The sequence below is a fragment of the Simochromis diagramma genome, unplaced genomic scaffold (genome assembly GCF_900408965.1).
Source record: "Simochromis diagramma unplaced genomic scaffold, fSimDia1.1 OVJJ01000205.1, whole genome shotgun sequence".
Taxonomy (NCBI): Eukaryota; Metazoa; Chordata; class Actinopteri; order Cichliformes; family Cichlidae; genus Simochromis; species Simochromis diagramma.
In genome coordinates, this window is record NW_024386782.1 from 10,367,308 (window position 1) to 10,389,681 (window position 22,374).

Below are 22,374 nucleotides of genomic sequence, written 5' to 3' on the forward strand. Positions count from 1 at the left end.
AAGTTTTGCAATTATGTTTTTGGCATTAAAAAAAAAAGTTTTCTGTTTATTTTTTGTATCACTTTGGTTCTCGTGGGATTTTATTTCACTCCGAGGTCTTTCTCTAATCTTTCTGTCTAGACAAACACAGTGACACAGTGTTCCTTTAGCCTCTGAGCATTTAGTCCTCATGTCTGGAATATTTATACTGTCAGAGTTTAACTTGGCAGATGTTACATAAACATTAAGCATGTGTAGTGTGATCATCTGAGGCATGGTGTCCTTGTTTGAGCAGGAGCTCATTTGCAATCCTCTGCTGAGATTTGACTTTGCAAATCATCTTTCTGTGCATTTAGCTTACAATAAAAAATAATAAAATCTTTATCTTTATTCGGTTCATTTATAAGGATTAAAAGAAAAAGGAAATGTGAAAGGATGTAGGTTAAAACTACAGCTTATTTAACACCTACACTTATACAAAAAAATCAACATGTAAGGAAAATTACATCTTTAACCGATTGAAATATAGAATCATGATAAAAGAGAAAAAGCAAGGATACAAGAGACCGTTCATAGTTTCACATCCAGCTATAGTTTAACCTTTTATAACCAGAGCATCTTCACACTAACATTTATCACAATACTGAATTTTTGTATTTGTTTTTTTACAACTTTTTTTTTTTTTTTAACAGTTTCAGTTTGCTACACTTAAAATCCAGTTTTCTCTTGAGTTCCTGTGTCCACATTGTTTGAATCCGTGTTTGCACAAATTGTTGTTTTGCTTTTATGTAATTCTCAGTTGTGGATATTTTAAGAGGATAAATGGCTCAGGTCTTCAAAACACAGGAGAAACAGGAGAAACAGGAGAAACAGCAACACTGCAGGGAAATTAATGAAGCCAGCTCAAAAAATTCCTTTGGATTAGTTTTTATGATTTAAAACACGCGTGCAATTTAAAAGCAAAGTAGCAAATAACAGTTTTTCTTTTCTCTTTTTTGAGGATGACTGTTTGAAATGAAACAACAAAATATGTAATTTTATATACTTTAAAAAAATGTTTTTACAGTCTTTTCAAATAAAAAAACTTACATTTAACCAATGCCTTTCACCTGTTATTTTTCATATAGTTTACATTGTAATATTTATTCCTACTTAGAGCACTTGTTTTCTAAAAAGCCAAACAAACTAAATAATAAAAGCCACACACACACATTTTCATATCTTAGTGAGGACATTGCTTTCCTTAGCCCCTTACCAAAACCGCAACCATCAGAAATGAATACCTAACCCTAACCTTTACCCTGACCATAACCCAATTGTAACCCTAACCCTAAAAAAACAATTTTTGAGCCTCAAAAATGCTTTCAAATTTGTGAGTACCGGCATTTTGTCCCCAGAAGTGACTGTTGTCCCCACAAGTATAATGGGATACTAATTTTTGGTCCTCAAAAAGATGTTTAAACAAGTACATCCACACACACAGCAGAAAACAACAACAACAAAAAATATCTGGTCTTCTTTGACTGAATAGATGACAGAAAATATAAAGACATTAAGAGTTTTTTTCTTTTGTGTTCCATGACTGTAGCAAATATTTCTTTGTATTTGTACTAAGTATGACAGTGAAATGACAATAAAGAGTTATCCTATCTTATCTCATTATCTTAGATAGATAAATAAATAAAAAGATCAGGATGCAATGCAGTAAATCTACATAGATATTACCAAACAACACCCACGAGCAGAGCGGGACATCTAGCGGCGTGAAGGAGCTCTGCAGGGGATTGACAGTGGCACAATTCTGGCTTCAGGAACAGTTACATAAACTTTGGCAGGTGATCGTCTCCTGAGTCACACCTGTGCTCAAATCACAGCATAATGGTGATTTGCATCAGTGTGTTGAAGGCTGAATATTTGAAGAAATTCAAACGAACTGGCTATTCTATTAAAGCCGAGCTAATCGCCCCTCAGATTTGTGAATGAAAGTAGTTACAGTTGAATTGTCTCCCTCTGTCCGCCGGGGTGAGAAGCTGCTTGTGGTGGGAGGGAGGCGGCGGCTGTCAAACTCCTTATCCGGGCTTTTCCCGGCTCTGAAACGAGCACACCCACCGCGCGCCAATGGCAAGGTGGAACAACAGGTAGGCGTCCTCCACCCGCCTCCCTCCCTCCCCTCCGTCGGTGCGTCTCGGAGAAGCAAGTGGACCCACTATCCGCTGCGTGGAAATGAGAGCAGAACTTCGCCCGTTGTTTGCTTGATTGTCTGGGCCGGTTTGTCTGCACAGTGGAGGAGTTTTTATGCGCTTGCTCTGACAGTCCAGTTTTATTGAAAGACCTCAGAGAGTCGCTCTGAAACGTCTACTAATTAATAAATCGGATAAATCGCGTTTGCGACATCAGGCGCGGGTGTTTGTCATCATGTGGATATGCTGATGGTAAGCGTGGTCTTTTTCTCGCGTGTTAAAGCGGTTCAGGGATTTAAAATTAGGGTTAAGTTGTGACTGCAGTGAAAAAAGCTCGATGGGTTTGTGCGTGCGTGTGTGTGTTATATTGAGACTGGGAAACAAAATATTTCCTCAGTCATTTTGTGGTATCGCCGTTTGTTGTTGCATAATCCAAGAAGTGTAGCAATAAGTTGACTATCCCACCATGTGACTCACAACAATAACGCCTCCATCATATTCTTATGTAAGTTTCTGCTCCCGTTTTAGAATCCAAATATCTTTATACACTCACCCACCATTCTTGTGAATTAAAAAAAAAAAAGTGTGTAGTAGCAGCAGGGATTTTTAATCACCTGCTTCGTTTTCCTCTTATCTGACCTCTTTTCATCTACTCCTATTCCTCACAGCTGCCATATTATCTTCACCACTGAACTCTGAGCTGATTGAAAGAGGTCAGAGGCTCTCTGACTTACAGATCCCCCTCACCCTGCATGAGGACATGGAGGTCCTGCGCAGGTCTTCAGTGTTTGCTGCAGAGGTCCTGGATGTGTTTGACCGATCACTGACCGAGAAGGAGCTGGTGACCCAGTCTAAGGCGCTGTGCAGAGACTACATCTTGTCGAGGCTCAACCAAAACGGGTTGGGATGGTCTAAAACTGAACTCAATTTTTCTCCCCCAAACGCAGCGCTGGCTGAAGTGTCTATGGTGCTTCTCTGTCTTGGTAAGTTTCCATAAATGCCACCTTATCGATGACCTCTGAACCATGATTGCCTTGTTGGAATTTGCCAGTTTTTGAACTGATTGCTTCATTATTAGTGCTGTCATGAAAATAGCATGACATAAAAAAATAGGATAAAAAATAGGATAATGGGTATCTTTGGGATGTTTTTTCTTCTTCTTGTCCAACAACCATACTTAAAATGAAAGGAAATGTTGTGTTTAAGCATCTCAGAAATGATTGACATTACATTTCATGCATTTGCAATCTAACATGCAATCCATTTTCACGATCTGCCGATTAGCTGCTCAACTAATTGATTATTTGTTTGGCCCATAAAATGTCAGAAAGTAGCAACGGCTGTATTGAATTTACACCTGCTTTCAGAGAATGGTAAAGAAACCAGAAAATTGTGAATGATTAGAGACTGAATTTGCTGATCACCTACATTATGATCCTGTGTCTGGAGTATTTGCTACATTTGCAATATATTAAAGCAACACATTAGGCTTATACTCCACATGTCTATACAGCCTGTACTGAGCGTTTGAAGCTCTGATGAGCTCAGACCAAATGATGAGTCGAGGATTATATCTGCATGTGTGAGAACAGCTTGAACCAAAACCAGGCAGCAGCGGTCCAGCCCTCCTCTGCACATCTATCTTTTCTCAGCACACGGGTATCTGAGGGAACTCTTGTCACGTGAAATGTTTGAATTCAATATTCAAGCAGGTTAAAATGTGTGACGTGGTACACGTTCACCTGTTTTTAATCTCCTTCGCTCAGATTCGCTTCCTAACAGACTTTTCTCCTTTTTTTTTTTTTTTGTTTCTGCTCTCCCTCTGTTACCTAGGCGATGAGCTGGAGTGTATACAGCCCAGTTTGTACAGGAACGTGGCGCGGCAGCTCAACATTTCTGTTGCCATGGAGAACATGGTTTCGGATGCCTTCATCGGTGTAGCAACAGAGATTTTCTCAGCAGGTACAAGGCTGTTATGAAGCTCAGTGTTGATGATGATGATGCATCGCAGTAGAAATTAAAAGAGCACAGGAAGTGACCTTCACTGCTGACTACTTATGGAGGCACTGACTGTGAACCTCTGCAGCTTTCACCAGGCTCATTCGGCTCAGAGCGAGTGGGTGCGAATCAGATGTAGGTGGAGTGAGACTCCATCTGAAACACATAATTAGTCCTACATCCAAGTTTCTATGTTTAGACATTAGTTTACTAAATTGAGCCCAAGTTTGGGATGTGGATGCTGAACATAAAAGGGCTTCTTGGTAGCGTTGTCGTGTCTTGCTAAGAGAACTCAAACATTTTTCTTTAATTAATATAGAGTAGTCCTGTGACAGATTGGCGACCTGCACAGGGTGTAACCTGAACTGGATAAGCAGTAGAAAATGGATGGATGGCTTAATGTAGCATAGTGTTAAAGTGTAAGCCAGCATGTCCAATCTTGGGCCTCTCAAAACGATGCACAGGAAGGAAAATTAATGCAGAGCGGCAGGGGATAATGGTGTTGCCTAAGAAAAAATTTTGGATTCTCTAGTTGGTTTTTGGCTTTTCTGAGTTTTGACCTTCCTGAGCCTAAATGTTCTTAGGTTATCTTTGAGTTTTCCTCCATGTTGCTTCTGGTTTCTTTCTGTAACCCTAAAATGTGTATGTTACGTTAGGGGTAGCTTGCTTCTCGCCCGCTGTCAGCCGGGACAGGCTCGAGTCTGGTTGGATGGGCATTTAAGAAAATAGAATGAAGGCCGGATGGCTGTATGAGGTTGAATTGTAGTCACTGTTAGTCTAAGAAAGCTAGCTGCTAACTCCATAGTGTGCTAACGAAGACGGTTCAAAATCTAGGAGACACAAATCCCTGGGTGAGTTCCTTCAGGATAGTTATCGAGTGTAGATGTAGGTGTGCTGATCTGTCCGCTGTGGTGAACTCTTCCAAATAAGGCTAAAGCTGAAAGAAGAATCATTTAGCCAATTATAAGATATGTAACATAATTCTGATGCTTAATTTTGTCTGCATTTTCTTGATTTTTTTTTTTTTTTTGTTCTTAAATTTTGCACTGATACAGAAGCAACTGCTGTTGTGCACAAAGAAAATCACGATCTCCAGCTGTGCTCTTTGGTGGTGTGATTTTTTTTTTTTTTTTTTTTTTTTTTTTTTTTTTTTTTTTTAAACTCGGAGTAAATCTTGTAATTGTGTCCTCACATAGTTCAGGTGTTGTTTTTGGCAAATAATTCATCTGGTTGTTGTTGTTGTTGTTATTATTATTATTATTATTATTATTATTATTATTACATCCAGTCTAACATAGACACAGCCTTACTTTAATACCCTTATGTAAAAATTTGCAGGCTACACCAGTGGAGTTCTGGGATGATACCAGCCATAATTTTTTTTTTTTTTATCATCAACAATTTTTATTTATTTCATTTTAAACTTCAATAGCAGAACTTAAATGCATAAATAAATAATTTAAAAAAGAACAACAAAAACAAACAGAAAAACAACAACAAAAAACAAACAAAAAACAAAAACAAAGGGAAGTTATCCTATTCTTTCTTCGCACACCAATCCCCACACCACCACTCTGTCATTACTCCTCTGTTCTTCAAGTTACAGAAAGCCAGCTTGTGAAGATGGACCAAATACAATCATATTGATGCAATTTATCTAATAAACCATAAGTCACTTTTTCTTAAGATGCCAACTTAGCCATTGTCATTAGCCACTCTTCATAGGGAGGGGGGTTCTTTTTCCGTCAATGTCTTAGCAGGACCTGTTTGGTCGTAGTAAGAGCCTGAATAACCCATCTTTTTGTATAACTGGAAAAATCTCCATCAGAAAGTTCTGTGGTTATACCAAGTATGGACAGTTTTGGTGAGATACCAAATCTCCTTTTCAAAACACTGAAAATTACCTCCATTATGTTTTCCCACCAATCCCGAAGTGGCGAACAGCTCCATAAGATATGTAAAATCGAAGCGTTTTGACCATCACATCTCCAACATTCGTCCGTAGGGGCCAGGTTCCATTTATACAATTGTTGCGGTGTTCAATGCCACCTATGGATTATCTTAAGTTGAATAAATCTACTGCCTGTTTCTTTATACATAGTATTAACATTTTGAAAACATGAATCCCGTTCAACTGAAGATATGTCCAATGCCATGTCCTGGGCCCAGTAGCCCTTAACTTTAAGGAGCGGGTCAGCTGACCGTTCTTGCAATAAATGATAAATCTTAGAAGTGATACCTTTACCCAAGGGTGATCTTGAGAGCACGACTTCCACAGGGCTGCCCACAGGACAACTCAAGGGGGTTCCCAGCCACTTCGATAATGAACTATGTATTTGAGCTTATCTTCAGAATTGATTACGCTGCAACTTATATAACTCCACAATTTTATCAAAGCTTAAAAAACATTTGGTCCCACAGTCAAATAAATCTGATACATAAATGATGCCTGCCTTACGCCACTGTAACCAGTCAACCGATGTCCCTTCAATTAAAATTCTTTTATTACTCCATAAGGTTGCCGAAGGAGATTTAATAAAGTCCCAGCGACCCGGCCTATGTAATTTACACCACAATGTCTTCGCATTTGCAATTATAGGATGGGTAAGTTTATGACTGGTATCAAACAGCTCCCTCCAAGGAGAAATACCGCCATTAACTTCTGTCTCTATATGAGACCAAGTGGGTTTAACTGGTGCAGTAGGTAACCAAGCTCTAAGTTGTTTCACATTCATCACCCAATAATACCATTCGAAATTAGGCAATGAAAAACCTCCTTGTTTTGCACTCGCTTGAAGTTTCTTAATACTTAAACGATGTGGTGAGCTACCCCAAAGAAACTGCTGGATCAAAAAGTCTAGATCTTTGAAATACTTATCTGGAATGTGTAATGGAATATTGGATAAAATATAAAAGATCATGGGTGCAGTCATCATCTTAATACAGCTCATTTTACCCCATATTGTGAGACGTACGCCTGGGCCATCTACCAAATTCCATTTTTATTCTTTCAAACATTGGCTCCATATTTGGTCGAACCATCTTAGTGTAATCCAAGGTAATTTGTATCCCCAAATACCTCAAACCATTCACGGACCACCGAAACTCCCACTGTTTAAATAAAGTATGAGGGCAGTGTCCTGACATAGGCATTGCCTCTGATTTATCCCAGTTGACGTGATACCCTGAAAGCAGCGTAAAGCTTTCTATACATTCTAATAGGACTGGAATAGACTTCCCAGGCTGTGCCATAAGTAACTACATATCATCTGCATATAATAGAAGCTTATGTTGATTATTATCCATCAAAATTCCAAATATATTTACATTATTTCTCTGTTTTTGTGCCAAAGGCTCTATAGCAATAACAAAAAGCCCGGGGCTAAGGGGACAGCCCTGTCTTGTGGATCTCTGTAAAAGAAATAGATCTGATATGAGCCCATTCGTCAATACTCGCGCTGAAGGCGAATCATATAATATCTTTATCAACCTAATAAAATTGTCATCAAAACCAAACTTTTCTAATGTCTTAAACAGATAATCCCACTCAACACAATCAAAAGCTTTTGCAGCATCCAGCGATAGGGCCACTGTTGGATATACTGAATCATAAACATAATTTTGCAAATTAACCAGCCGCCTAATATTATCTGAACCATAGCGGTTTGGAACAAAACCAGATTGGTCTGCATGTATTATTTTCGCCATTACTACTTTTAATCAACCCGCTAAGACCTTTGCCAAGATTTTTTTTGGTCAGAATTAAGCAAAGATATGGGGCGTTAACCACTTGGGTCTAAAGGGTCTTTCCCAGTTTTAGGAATAAATGTTATAAGTCCAGAGTGCATTGACTGAGGTAAGGAGATACCAGCCAGAAGTTTTAAAATAAGTTGGCCAATAGGTGAAAATATTTTCGGTTTTTTTGTTATTTTAATTTGTTTATTTACTCCGAGTTTTTTTTTTTAAAGTGAACTTTGGAATAACTAACAAAGACTCAACGTTAATGAGCTGGGAACAGATAAACATCCTCTGCTTCCTCTGCTAAATGTCATCCTGTCTCAATCTATGCTGATGTAGCTTAGCAACATCTTCTTCCTTGCACCTCTTCTTCTTCATATTCTTCTTCTTGCTCTTCCTGTGGAGGCTCCACAGCAGGTCATCTCCATCTCACCCTATCCCTAGCATCCTCCTCTGTCACAGCCTCTCCCATATTAAGTCATATAAATAACACTGTGCCATCCGTGAAACTTCTCTGCGGTCTTGCCCTTTTCCTCCTGCCTGGCAGCTCCATGTTCAACACCCTTTGCCCAGTATATCCACTATCCTTCCTCTGCATGTGTCCAAGGTTGTCACCAAACTGCTCTGCCTCAGCTGTCCCTTTCTGATGTACTTGTTTATTTAATAAAAACATATGGTCAGCTATTCCTGTGGTTCATTAGATTAAAACCAATGAGAAGATGGCTTAGGACAACAGCAGCTGGCTCTGGCTTGAATGTGGAATTTCTTACTTGATTCACGGTTGTTACCTCTGGATAAACAGCCTAAGTGGTTCTTCCTGTTATTCCTGGCTAGGAGTGATTTTGTGCTAATTTAGTGACAACATTGCAGAACAAATGTGTCAAAAAGCCTGTCGGTTAAATTCTAGTTGAGTCTATTTGGTTGAAGTCGATCATGCTGGTCTTGTGCCTTTTTATTTTTTTTTTTATTTTTTTTTTTTTATTTAAAGTTGTCTTGACAACAGATGTGTTTTGTAAACCGTCCAAAGAAGGAAAGACATTTTGAAGGATCCAAATAAAGAGTGACTTTATGTCCTCTGTATGCACCTCGGGAATAGATTAGAGAGTCTGGTAAAACTTTGACGCGGGACCAGGAAAGATCAAACACAGACTTGGTTACTGACATTTTCATGCTTGTGTTCTGGATAAATGTCTGCTCTTTTTGACGTCACGAGGGTATCGTTTTTAGAAACGGCGTGGGATTCCTCCTCAAGAACAACAAACTGGTGAACCCAGGCAGCCCCAGCCCTCTGGGACGGGTTGGAACTTGACTATAAATAAAGAAAAAAAAAGGCATGTGTGTTTTTCCTGCAGTCTCGAGATTGTTTTAAAACCACCCTTTAAGCTTTTAGTTAGTCATTACTTTGTGGTGGACATAAAGGAATGACATTTATATGGCATCTGTGGATCATATCTACATATCTTCCTTTGGAAACAGTCATCTGTTCTGTGGTCGCCTTCAGTAAAATCAACACGGCTCATCTCTCCTCCATCCATCTTCACCTGCCTCCCACTTCTGTTCTTTCTCTTTCCGCCCTCCTCTCCTCCAGCTTTATCCCCGGCAATCTTGTCTCTATTCTTGGCCCGCTTCTCAGTAGGGAGGGAGACATGACGTGCTCTGACAGCTTCCACGGACAGTTATCTCATTTAAGCTCTATCCTTTAATAGCCACACTCAGAGGCTGTGGCTCAGCTCTAAGGAGCAACCATGACAATGCAAGCAGGGCTAAAGGGGGCCAATGCCATTAAGCCCTGCACTGCATCAATGACGTTCGTTATAACAATCCCTCGTTGCACTGGAAACTTTGCCTGGAGTGGCCGGATGCCGTCATTTATCATATTGGACTGTTTTGAGGTCGGTGCCTCTTGGGTAACGGGACAAATACTTGGTCTTTTTCAGCTCCGCTGCTTCTGCTCCATTCACAGTTCAGTTTTGAACCTGTTGACCTTCCCGTATCTGAAACTGCGTCAGTGGCAGTGCAGTCTAAACCTGTTTATTTTACAGCCTGGCGTGGCTTTATCGATAGCATTAACACCAGTTTGTTGACTTTCATATTTACAAGGTGCACCAACTGCCCTCTGTGCTTCCTGTCAGGTCACAGAATATGAGGCTGGAAAGCGATGGGTGTTGCTTTGTGTGGGAGGGGATGTTTATAGTGGGGTAAAGATGGCAGTTTGATTTTCGGTGGCTGCAGATAAACAAAATCCAGATCAGCTTGAACTGTGGAAGCACAGATACACAGATATAGAATAATTAAACATAATCCACTGGTGTCTGTTTTTTCCTGTAGGCATAACATGGGGTAAGGTGGTGTCCATGTTTGCGGTAGCTGGAGCCCTGGCAGTGGATTGTGTCAGACAAGGCCATCCGGCTACAGTGCACATCTTAGTGGACAGTCTGGGACAGTTTGTCCGCAAATTCCTGGTTCCCTGGCTGAAGCGACGGGGAGGATGGGTAAGTTTCTGCCTCAGCAAAATTTTGGGCAAACATGAAATGCATAAAAAGTTGACATTTGAGATACAACAGCGATTTGCATTTGCTTGGTTTTTGTGTGTGTGCGCGGGGGTAGGGTGGGGGTTGGGGGGATTTGAATTTGATGCACTGCTTTGTGCATGACAAACATGCTGATTGTGCATGAAGCTCGGTCAGCTTTCAGTCGTCTTTCAGCAGTCTGAGATACGGGGATGTTATTTGCTTACTCTGGCTTCCTGCTGGATGATTTGATGAAAAGTTTCTGCTGTAAAGTGGATCATTCTCATGCTTGATTTAAATAATATTCAAACTCTGTTTTATTTTACTTTAGTGTATGTGTGTCTGTAGATCTTTCGAGTCAGACAGTATTTTTACTTTTAGTGGACTGACAAAAGAGACAACAGATTGCAATAAGAAATGCCACTAGTAAAATGGCATTATGACATTTAACTCATTTGATTTCCTCAGTAACATTAATTTTACAACTTCTTTCTTTCAGACTCACAAATTCAGGTAGAAAACAAAAACTGTAATACTAGTGACATCTATAGACTAGAATTAAAATACTGAGATCCTCACATACTGGGGAAAATAAAATATGAAATTTCATTTAAACAGTTAATTTTATTTGTAACAATACAATACAACTTTATTTATATAGTACATTTAAAACCGAAGGTACACCAAAGTGCTTCACAACAAGGTTAAAACATAAGATAAAAGATAAAAGGCTCTAAGAGAGTACACCCTGACACCCCCCCCCCCCCCCCCCCCCAAAAAAAAAGTACAGGCAAAATAAGAAATAAAACATTGGAGCATAGTTTAGAAGATAAAATTACTGAATATTCATAAATATAAGGTGGGAGTTTTTATACAGTGGAACATTAGTAGAAGATAAATAACATAAGGGTAAAATATAGGGAATGTGCACTAACTAACTGAAAACGCTCGGTCAAACAGTTTTTAACTGAGATTTAAATGAATAGATGGAATCAGAGGCGCGGATAGCAGCAGGAAGATTGTTCCAGAGGCTCGGGGCTGCCAGGGCAAAAGCACGGTCACCTCTGGTCTTTAGCCGGGATCTAGGCTGCACTAAGAGTAATTGTCCTGATGATCTTAGAGCTCTCCTAGGGGTATATGGACTAAGGAGTTCAATGAGGTAGCACGGCGCAGCATTGTTTATGATTTTAAAGGTAATTCCAATAACTGCAATTTAATCACACATTAAGTGTGATTTTTAAGTGCTAAAAAACTCTGTTCTTCACTAAAATGCATCTAGTCTGCTCTTTTCCAGCTCCTATGTCTATTCGTGGACTGTACCAGGGTAGTTTTGCATGATTCACAGTTCAAAAATAATCCTTACTGACCTTAGATCAGTCCTCGTAGTAGCTCCTCAGTTCGCCGGCTATCTAATTCTCTTCCTTTCTTATGATTGGCTGTTCCCAATTGTGACTAGCCAGAGCTGATGCAAAAGTCTGCTATCAGTGACATCATACAGATTCAAGAGTAGGGAAAAAAAAAAACCCTCATCTGAAATGGAGTGTGCAAAGCATCTGATGCTTTTTGGCTCATAGGAATTACTTGCACAAACACCTCCTGTTCAATATGAGTGTCCACCATTGCTGCAGTGCATTCTGAAAGTGTATGTGTAAAATTTTTTATATATCAGAAAATAAATGGAAGCACAAAGTTTCCCTTTTAATATTTATACTTCAAGAAATTTAACAAGTTTGTTTGTTTGTTTTTAAATATCCCTTTTATCTCATTTTGTTAAGGTGGAGATCACAAAATGTGTGGTGAAAAAGGATTTTTCCCCTGAAGAAAACTGGCTGTCCTCTGCCTTTGAGTCCCTCAAGTGCTTCCTCACCACGATGTATGTCTACATCATGAAGGAGCCGTGAACGAACAGCGCGTGGGAGGTGGGACGGTGGGGGTGTCATGTGTGGGATTAAAATCTCAGACTTGTCAATAAAAAGCTGGAGTGGAGAGGGTCGCTGTGATTGATGGGGATTGAGCCTGCCGGTAGATTTCAGTTGCTGTGTATGGCCATCAGCAAATGTTTGACCAACAAATGTTTGTGTTCTCTTAGTGTCGGCCGAGCCCGTGAAGTGGTTACCCTTCATCCAAAGAGTAGTCACCGTGACATTTAAGGGCATATCACTCCGCCTCTATGTATTATCTTACTGCTTTAACCGGTGTAGTAAGCAAGGCTTCTCCAGTGTTGTAACGTGAGGCTGTTCATACTCCAGAGACAAACACTCAGACGTTTTAATGTGGTGTTTCTCAGAATATTCACACTTAAAGAGGCGAAAACTGTTTGTGATGAAACTGACGCTCAGCTGGCTGGGTCCTGTTGTGAGGTTTGAGTCTGGAAAAAGTGAGTTCACGCCTCAAGAGTAATGTCAGGTGGATTCAACTGTTTACACTTCATGGAGTAACTCTATTGTACTTCACCAAAGCACAAAGAGTCTCTTTACAAATATGATCCATTTAAAAATAACGAAGAGAAACGTTGGATCTCATTGCGCTCATTTTTGGCCAAAGAACTCGAGGAATGGTAATATATATATACTGAATGTGCATATTTTTGTGGACACTGATTTCCTTTTAGATCTGTAAATAGTCTATTTATGATTTTATTTTTTTATTTAATGACTTGTATTTCAAACCACTGCAGTATGAGGACGCCACTACAGCAGCTGTTTAGGATGATTGTGTGTGATGGGTGTCACTTTAAGTGTGAACTTATAAATGTGTCTAAAAGTTTTTATGAAACCTATAATAAACTTCAACCTTCACAGACGGGACTTTTGTGATGCTTTTGTTATAACAGGCTCATCCTTACCCTTGCTGTGAGGAATTAGAGGTGGTAAAGAACAGCCCTGTAGGGTGACGAGGTGAGGGTGTTTATTGCTGCCTGGGTCATTGAGGAAGAGTTGGATTTGGTTAAAAAGAAGCGGCTTAGATAATTTTGAAAACCTGAGGCAGACAACTGGTGGAAAAAGTGTTAACAGGACCCCTTTGTTGCAGGGAATTAGTCGCTTCCTTTACCCAATTTGTCCCTCTTCTTACAAAGGCAAGAAAACGGAGCGAAAAATAGAATTTTACACGAGGATTTATAATATCATGCAACTAAAGGACATCAGAGCTTTAACTGTTCCTCAAGGTGCTCCACAATCTTAGCTCTGTGTTTACATTATATGGCGCTTTCTATTTAAAAACCATGGCTGTAACAGTCATCGTGTGTCAGCCTGCAGTGTCTTCTCGTGTTTCCAGCGCCGATGTTGTGTGTTGCAGTGCATTAACACACACTAATCAGATTTGTATCATCCATCAGGACAGAAACGCATTAATAGACTCAAACAAGCAAAGACAAAATTGAGTAATTTAATTTATCCAGCACACGAACAGTGAAGCTGCCCCCTCGCAGACATGGATGTCTGTGAGCACATATGTGAAAACAGTGGCCTTAAATAGTCTTTTTTTTTTTTTCTACATAGTGCCACTCAGTAAAAGAAAAAAACCCTGAAGCCCACATTCAAAGGACAGTGCAATGTCTCCAGCTGCTTTAGCTTACAATTTTATGATAGTGCAGTGACAGTCACATATAGTATTTCTATTATCTTCACATTGAAATAGCTTTACAGATTAAATATACACCATGAACATCCTGATATTGTCTGTGATGTTTAACTAGTGGTTAAGATTAAGTTTGATTATTTCAGTTCAACAGGTTATACCACAGCCTTTTTACCACATAACAGTATAGAGGTATATCTCTGTAGATTTGTTTATGTTTCCCTTACACAGCTGGAATTATTGATCGAGTGTTTCCAGATATATATCTGGAAACTTATTTCGGTGCATGAGAAGCCCTCCTGCTTGCTCAAGACGATCGACGGTAGGTGATGCGCAAGTGCTGCATCAGGGGCTGGTTGTCTGTTGCCATAGAAACTGTCTGCTCCAGCTTCCCGTCAGACCGGAGCTGAAACACTCTGCAAATCTAAAGAGGGGAAAGCGAGCAGGAGTCATTTTATTGATCACAAGAGGTTTGATGGCCAAGTGTCATATTTAATCCTCTTATTTCTGCAGCTCAGTGAGTGCGTCTTGCAGACTCGGGATTAGCTTTACCTGCTTTACGTAAGGCTCTTTTGCAAAAGAGGTTCGGGCTAGTTGCTGGGACTGCAGGCTCAGCTGCTGCCCTGTCAGCTCTCCCTCCTCGATTTCCACCAGACCTGCAGCAGACGACACAAGGGGTATCGTGTGGGTATTGAAAGAAGGGTAAATCACTGGAAAAAAATAATTAATTTGCCACAAATGTGATCTAATAAAAGCTTTTTATCACTGCAGTAAGCTTTAAAAAAATACTGTTTGAAATAGTTTTCTTTCCTGTGGTTATTGAATGTCATAGCAGGAAAACACAGATGAGTAAAACACATTTACTCGGCCCTGTAAGCCTGAATACCAGGAAAAGCCAGCCAAACACAATCCAGACATTATTGTGTTGTTTTTTGCACTGAGAGACACTTTTGGTCCCCTAAAGAGGATTTATCCAGAGCAAAAAAAGAAAATTACCAGCACTGTAATAACATTTTTAAACATTTTGTCAGTTCACCTTCATTTAAAAATACTGGTGGCCACCAGTGCAGTGACCAGTGTTACCCCTCAGCCTCCTGGTGGACACATCAATGGTATCAGTTTCAAAATCCTGTGACGACAACACCCCATCAGGCTGTAGGGCCTACAGGCTTGTGGGGTGGTTACTGGTGATGACGAGCGAGGCTGATGCACATTTACAAAAGGTACATCGGGACTCATCACATCACATGACCTTTACAACTGAACCAGAGTCCAATCTGATGGAAAAAAAAAAAAGGTGAATACAATGACGTGAATTTCACCTGAGTTCTGTGCAATGATGAAGGCCACTCTGTTAGTCCCCGGCTGCATTCGAACAAACCCGCACTCTCTGTGCAGGGGCTTCTTAGACTCGGCATGAAATGCATTGAACCTGTAAAACACGACATCAGTGGGAGATCATGTGACGTCCGGTGACGAGCTCTCGTTATCGGCAGATTTTATTAATTTTATTCCAGTAGAATTTAAATGAAATACACAAACTTAAAACTTACACAAAAGACATTTTCCAGCATGTTAAACTTAAGCATAATTTATGAGTCTGTTCTCTTGAAACACTGAACTCAAAGTCACACAGTTCACTCGTAAGATATTCTGACGTGCAGAACTTGCAGTTATATTGACTAAATGTTCCAATCTATAAATATCTGTTATTACTTGATTTGCCACTTCTTCATATAACCTACATGAAGTTGATGACTGGTTGTCCTACATGACTGAAATGCAGCGTCTCTGTGTAACGGAAAGGTTTTATGGTGGGGAAGGAGCCCTCTCCTGGTTCATCACACTCCCAGGTGCCCAGAAGCCATTCCAGAGGGAGGAGGGTGGGGTTCAGCTCCACTGATGGTTAAAAAGATAAAGCACAAGACACAAACAAACAAATTATGGAGCATTATTATAAAAAAAGAAAAGAAAAAAGAAGCTTCATCATGTAATCATGTAACAGAATCATTTTCTGAAGGATTCAAACTGGATTTGTTTGATTTGCTCCTTGGGCAGATAGACTTAAAATCTGAACCATCTTCAGTTAAAAGAAAAAATGTCCTAATTGTCATGGCATGATAATGTTTAATACCAAATATATTTAACAGAAGCTCTCTTTAATCAAAAAGATTAGGATTTTTAAACTCTTTAAACTTCCACTAGAATTTTTTCTTATTACTTAAAAAAAACAGTCAGAAAGTCAAGCACAGAACACGTTTTTGTTTATCAGATGGGCAGAGATAAAAGCAAACTGCACACACTTTGTTAAGTAAAATAACCCACGCTCTTTGTTTAACTACGTGCAGACTCAAAGACCATTTAGAGGCAGGGAAAAAACCTCCGACAGGAACGTTCAAACTTGCATACATCTATTTTTAGGGAACCAGAAGAAGGAAAACACAACACTACATGCCAAACAGTAGCTTCCATCCAAAATGGCTTTAAAAGAAAGAGCTTTTTGGCCAGTTTCAACAAATGTGGAGATTTTGTAGCCAGAAAAAGAAGTCTGAGGCTAAATCCCAGGAAAATATGTCACATTTAGAGAAATGGGTATAATAGAGAGCCAGATACTTGGACAGGCAGACTTTACCAGAGAGAAATGTTCCCAAGCAAAAAAAGATGAGCTAAATTTGTCACGTCATTCAATGCAGTGGAACAAAGCATTAAAAACAAATTAAGATTTACTGAGACTGATAATATCCACAAATTACTCTTAATCAATTTTAGGAAGCATGATGTACATGGCATGCATTGTCTCCAAGCAAACCGCCAACAAACATGACTGGGTAAAGAAAACAAAACTATATCTATCTATCTACATATGTATGGAGAGAGAGAGAGATGTATGAGAGAGAGAGAGAGAGAGAGAGCCTGAGAGGTTTTGCAAAGAATAATTGGAGAAACTCCCCAACAGTAGGTGTGCCAAGCTTGTAGCATCAAGCTCAGAGACTTGAGGCTGTAATTACTGGCAAAGGGGCTCAAGCAACCTTTTTTTTTCCCACATTTTTTTCCAGGTAGAATTTTGAACACTGGATTTAATCCATGTTGGAAAAAGGCTGTAACTTGATAAAATGTAGAATAAGTGAAGTGCTGTAAATACTTTCTGGATGCACTGTAAGCAAAATTATTGTAGTCACCACATAGGAAGGAGGAGACATCTGTTAATTATTTTATTAACTGTAACCCTTATTTTCCAACTCTTTACAATGTCACAGCTTTTTAAACTGTAATATTAAAATGATGATTTTAAGGCAAATGACTGGAGTGTAAATGTGCCAGTTTGTGAAGGGGAATATCCGCTGCATAGTGGAACTCTTCATGGTGACTCGAGCGCACTACAAATCTCTGGCATTACAGCAAAGCTGCTTTTTCCATAAACTCACCGTTTCCCATTTTCTTTGTGATGTTCAGCCATGTTGTTTTTAGATGTTATAACCCCTCTTTATTTGAGCTTTGAGAATTAAAGTTTACCACCATCTTCTGATACCTTAGGGTATTTACAACCAGGTGAAACCAGTGGAAGAATCCATGGACAACACAATACTGCTGAAGGAACATTACTTACAAAACAACCTGAAACCAGCTAAGCAACAATTATTATGCAAAAACATGCATGTTCTATTGAAATTACACAACAGGTAATGAAAGCGTGGCAGGAAGGTAGCCTGCATAGTGCTGTTAATTATCTGAAAGCAATATTTCTTTAAACTAATGATACTTTCCAGTACCACATTACCAAATCAAAAGTCTCATAGTTTATCACAAGATAAACTTCATTACTGGCTATTACAATTTGAGGAATTGAACAATGTGATGTGATCCAATAATATAAAAATTCATTTTAAAACACCACCTCTCAATCAAGTAAAATAAACTGCAAAAAAGGTTTTGATGATTTGGAAATAAGTGAAGCTGCATTTATGAATAACACAATATGAGTAAGTCAAACAAGATGGTAAATGGAAATTTCCAATCTCACTAAAACCTCGAAGCACCTTACAATATGAGCCATTCACGTGTCACACAGGGACACTTCAATGTGAAGAAGGTCAATTCCTGAGCCAAAGCATAGAGGAGCTTTCTGCTTTAAGTTCCATTTTTCCTTTGAGTTTGCAGTGTGAGTCTGGTCAGGTTTAAGTACCCAAACTACTCAGTAGGATTTAGTGGAGAAAAAAAGAAAAAGAAAACAGGTCATGGAATTTGATAAAATATGTCCTTTCAACAAGCTAAACGACATCCTACTGGTTTTGTGGACAGAAAGCCTTGAAGGTCACCTTCTTCTAAAAGTGCAGCTGAGGTGTATCATCATAGGGAAAGGGCTGAGCGTGGAAGAAAGTCAACTAAGGCTGCACGCTACGAGAGCGAAACAGTAAACACGTCAAAAGAAATTCACTATTTTTCCATTAGAGACAAGAAGTGGTGGCTGGGGTAGGCAGTGCCCATTCTGAGAAATTAATGTTAAACCAGTCTCTGAACGAAATCACTTTATTTACCTACACGCCCTCTCTTATTATTCTTGCTTGGTGTCTTAGGTCCTCCCTTAGAGGTGCGAGAAAAATAAGGCAACGCAACAGGCATTTAACGTGTTATTTTAAAGCAACGTCAATTTGAAAACACAGCTAGAGTTAGTGCTCCTCCTAAACAATAGAATTTAATTTATCTTCACACCCATGCTACAGACTCTGTTAAGTGAACTGAAGAACCCGTTTAGCTGCCCTCAGTGTTCCAACTTAAACACCTTTGATTCTTCTCCACTTGTCTCTCTGGTTTCTAAACTTTACCAGTCCCTTATATAGTTTCACAGCTGATCTTATGTTTTACCAGCTCTGTGTTTTTTTTTTAAGTCACCTGTTCACTTGGTGGACTTCAACGGCACCATTTAAAACGTGCAGAAAATACAGCACACGTGCCTCATGGGTCCACTTCTGCACCCAGAGTGATATCTTTTGTTTTTCTTGTGATTTGCCTTTGCAATCTGAGACAAATATTTATGTAGTGTCTCCTTCCATATGTGTGTATAGCTGCAATCGTGCATACTGGTTCATAATTGTGGTTTAAGGCAACTTTTTTTTTTTCTTTGAATTTGTTGTAAAGGTGGACACTTTTAAAAGACTGACTTTTGTAAGTACCCTTTAAAATTTACATTTAACAGGTATTAGTGTTGATTTTAGTTTACTGGACACAGTCTGTATGATGTTGTTTTTTAATGACATAGCAAAGTGACTTAAGCCAAATGCTGACTTGACAAAGTTGGTTGTCCATCCAGTTCATCTACTCTGGTCCCAACCCTGTTGTTCACAGCCGTTATGAATTTGAACTGCAGGTTTGAGAGAACGAGTTGCAGCAAGAAAGCCATTGCTAAGATGCCAGAATAAAACAAAGGGGCTTGCCTGGGCCATGAAACACCGCTATTGGAGTACTGAAGACTGGAAGAAGGTATTATGGACTGATGAATCAAAATTTGGAACCTTTGCTTCATCACGCAGGATCTTTGTACAGCTTCGAGTAAGCTAAAGGATGGTTCCACAGTGTGTGGCATCAACTGTCAAACATGGAGGAGGAAGTGTGATGGTCTGGGGCTGTTTTGTTGGCTCCAAGGTCGGTGACTTGTACAGAGTAAGAGGCACCCTGAACCCAAACAGCTACCACAGCATCCTGCAGTGCCCTTTGGTATGTGCCTAGTATGTGCCTACAGCAAGATAATGACCGAAAACAAACCCAGTGTCTGGGCTAGTAATCAACAATGTAATCAATAGTAATCAACAATAGGGCCGTAATGATGCACTGAATACAGATCTTGATTCGAATGTGCTGTATTCATTTAGTCTCACATTAGAGCAAAGAACTCCACATGCATTAATCAGCGCAAGCTTGATTGTGCACACATGGTCAGCACTCGGATCTAAACTGCAAAATATTTACCGTTCAGCTGTGTGCAGGACCTCAAAGTTAATTCAGATCTTCGCTGCACTGCTGCGTCTCAGCGCACTAAAGGTCAGCTCTGCTGCGTAATTCTCTTTGGCCTCGTTCAGCCACTCCTGTGAAAATGCTTCCAGACCTGCAGGTCAGGTCACAGTGAGGTATCCAGGTCGAGCAGTGACCCACATTTGGGAGCTGCTCTCGTAAAGGGTTTATGCCTCACTGTTCCTTAGTAGTTTCTTGTGGGATTTCTGTTACTGAATCTTATATGTAGGAGGTGGTTCTTGAAGCTGAAATTTTAGTAAAAAAAAACAAACAAGACAAAACAAAACAAAACAAAAAAAATCCACCTCTTTGTCCAATGCTTTGCTGTTGTCATAGAAAATAAAAGGGCACTAATGCAGTCAGGGAGCCTTATTAGCTTTTAAAACACATTTGTATATTTCCATCCAGGAGGAACGAGCCTTCAATAATAATAATAATAATAATAATAATAATAATAATAATGATAATAATAATAATGATAATAATAATAAAATAAAAAAAATCAAAAGAAAATCACACTGCATCCTACACTACAGTTACGCTGTCCTGTGACATGACTTTGAAAGTGCATGATGAATCTTCTCTGAATATGCTACATCGCTGGTCAAACCAAAGCCCTGCGTGACCGGCTCATTTGGTTTAATGATGGAGGGCAAGAAGGCAGAAGTGGTGTCCCACAGGAAGAAAAAGAGAGAGATAACTGAAGCAATTTTGGATGCTCAGGGCTCTAGAGTGTGACCAATTTGGTTGCACATGCGACCTAATTTCTCAATGGTGCAACTAAAAAAAAATCCTAGGTCCAACCGGTGCGACCAGCCGTTCAAATAAAAAAAGAAAAAAAAAAAAGTCTCCTAAACTGTGAAAGTCTCTGTGTGGTCAGACACACATTTTGCCCATATCGTGGTCTAAACCAGTCAGAGTCAAAATTGAATCGAATCGTACTGATTATATAAATCATTGACAATACCCAGTCCTAGTAAGTATCCTAGGCTGTGGATGTAGCTGTGGGTAATGAGAAAAGAACGATTTATAACTTTTTTTATTAAGTTAAGGCCTGATCCATCTGAAATTCACAGCCAGTGCTCTGACACGGAACCATCAACCTCTCAGGTTATGCCTAACACTGGTCTGGAGACGGCATCAGATAGTGAGCCACATACGATCGACTCCGAGCCAGACCCCACTGAAAGTAAAAGGGGGAAAGTGTATATGTAGTGTATTTCAAAGAGAGTGGTTTGACCTGTTTCCCTGGCTAAGATACAGTAAAGCTGACAACATGATGAACTGCATTTACTGTCATGAGTTTGGAAAGACCATGGCAGTCCTGCTAATACGTTCCAAATCGAAACGCTAAAAACGCACAGTGTATCCTGAAAACACATTATATGATGTGATAAATGCACTACCCAAGTGTCCCCTCTCCCCATGCCTTTTTGCAGCAGGCAGCAGCAAACAGGCCTTCAGAGGAGTCCGAGATGATGATTACGTTTGACATTGCCTACAATATTGCCAAAGAGTGCCAAAACTTTAGCACAAGCACTTTTTCAGTAACTTATCTTTCTGGTAGAACTGTGCTCCAAATAAAGAATTACAAATCAATATTGTCTGTATGGACAGAATTTTTTTTTAAGTGAACATGTAAAACTGTGGGGTTAAGAGATGCGGTTGAAAGATTTGGATGCACCTCACATTTGTGCTGGTGCACCTAAGAAAAAAGTCTAGAGCCCTGCACTAGGTGGCGTAATGTTGCTGCAAACGAAGGTCTTCGTTTTACAACAACCTCTCATGTAAATCGAAACCTTAAATCTAAACGCTGTTGATATGAAAGATAAAACTGAGGACTTGTCCTCACAGGACCGTCACAGGAGCAGCTCGGTCCTTCCGGTGGTAGTTTGTTTACTGTTAACGAGGCTAACTTTGAAGTTAGCTTGGTTAAGTTAAAGATAGAAAAATAACTGTGCAGTTGGCTTGAGTTAAAGTGCAAAGAGAGTTCGAATGACACGAAAACAAAAATACTACACTTAAAAACGTCTGAGCCTTTATAAGTAACATTAAAAGTCAGCACAGTTAGCTTGTGCTTACAGGAGCTGATGACGATTGAGAATAATACTACCAGTATTAAACTGTTAAAATGTTGTTGTTGTTTTTTCAATTTAAAATAAAAATAAAAAATAACCTACCCGTGTTATTGACAGGACAGGCCATTAATTAAGGAGGCTACAGTCGGTTTCGGAACAGCCAAACTTAGCCAGTACTACAGAAACGTCACTCCACGCACAGCGCGGTGTTGACGCAGAATGATGTAGATTTACGCAAGGCATCCTGGGAAACGTAGTATGCACAGAGAAGTACTCCCTTCTTTTTCTTCTTTCGTCTGCTCCCTT

General features: G+C 39.6%; 2 protein-coding genes across 3 annotated transcripts; one reads left to right on the top strand and one right to left on the bottom strand.

The window, feature by feature from the left end:
- The first annotated feature begins 2,088 nt into the window (after positions 1-2,088).
- bokb (BCL2 family apoptosis regulator BOK b) lies at positions 2,089-13,208 on the top strand. 2 transcript variants are annotated; one of them, XM_040021751.1, is made up of 5 exons: positions 2,089-2,411; positions 2,828-3,142; positions 3,993-4,121; positions 10,224-10,387; positions 12,181-13,208. In XM_040021751.1, the coding sequence occupies exons 2-5, from the start codon at positions 2,920-2,922 to the stop codon at positions 12,304-12,306; spliced, it is 642 nt and encodes a 213-aa protein (XP_039877685.1). In that variant the 5' UTR covers positions 2,089-2,411; positions 2,828-2,919; the 3' UTR covers positions 12,307-13,208. The 2 variants fall into 2 exon arrangements, with proteins under 2 accessions (XP_039877685.1, XP_039877686.1); XM_040021752.1 differs by lacking the exon at positions 2,089-2,411 and adding an exon at positions 2,445-2,664.
- A 564-nt stretch (positions 13,209-13,772) lies between these two features.
- On the bottom strand, positions 13,773-22,322 carry thap4 (THAP domain containing 4). Its single transcript, XM_040021753.1, has 5 exons — positions 22,171-22,322; positions 15,730-15,883; positions 15,307-15,416; positions 14,537-14,640; positions 13,773-14,408 (listed from the first exon to the last, which is right to left on the bottom strand). The coding sequence occupies exons 1-5, from the start codon at positions 22,193-22,195 to the stop codon at positions 14,292-14,294; spliced, it is 510 nt and encodes a 169-aa protein (XP_039877687.1). The 5' UTR covers positions 22,196-22,322; the 3' UTR covers positions 13,773-14,291.
- Positions 22,323-22,374: the final 52 nt, after the last annotated feature.

Excerpts from the sequence above, each read along its gene's own strand:
- thap4 (XM_040021753.1), bottom strand. The coding sequence starts at position 22,195 with ATGGCCTGTCCTGTCAATAACACGG. Across the intron at positions 15,417-15,729 it reads CAACCAGTCATCAACTTCAT|GTTCAATGCATTTCATGCCG; the intron begins GTAGGTTATATG and ends CGTGTTTTACAG. Across the intron at positions 14,409-14,536 it reads AAGAGCCTTACGTAAAGCAG|ATTTGCAGAGTGTTTCAGCT; the intron begins GTAAAGCTAATC and ends TCCCCTCTTTAG.
- bokb (XM_040021751.1), top strand. The coding sequence starts at position 2,920 with ATGGAGGTCCTGCGCAGGTCTTCAGTGTTTGCTGCAGAGGTCCTGGAT. Across the intron at positions 4,122-10,223 it reads AACAGAGATTTTCTCAGCAG|GCATAACATGGGGTAAGGTG; the intron begins GTACAAGGCTGT and ends TTTTTCCTGTAG. Across the intron at positions 10,388-12,180 it reads TGAAGCGACGGGGAGGATGG|GTGGAGATCACAAAATGTGT; the intron begins GTAAGTTTCTGC and ends CATTTTGTTAAG.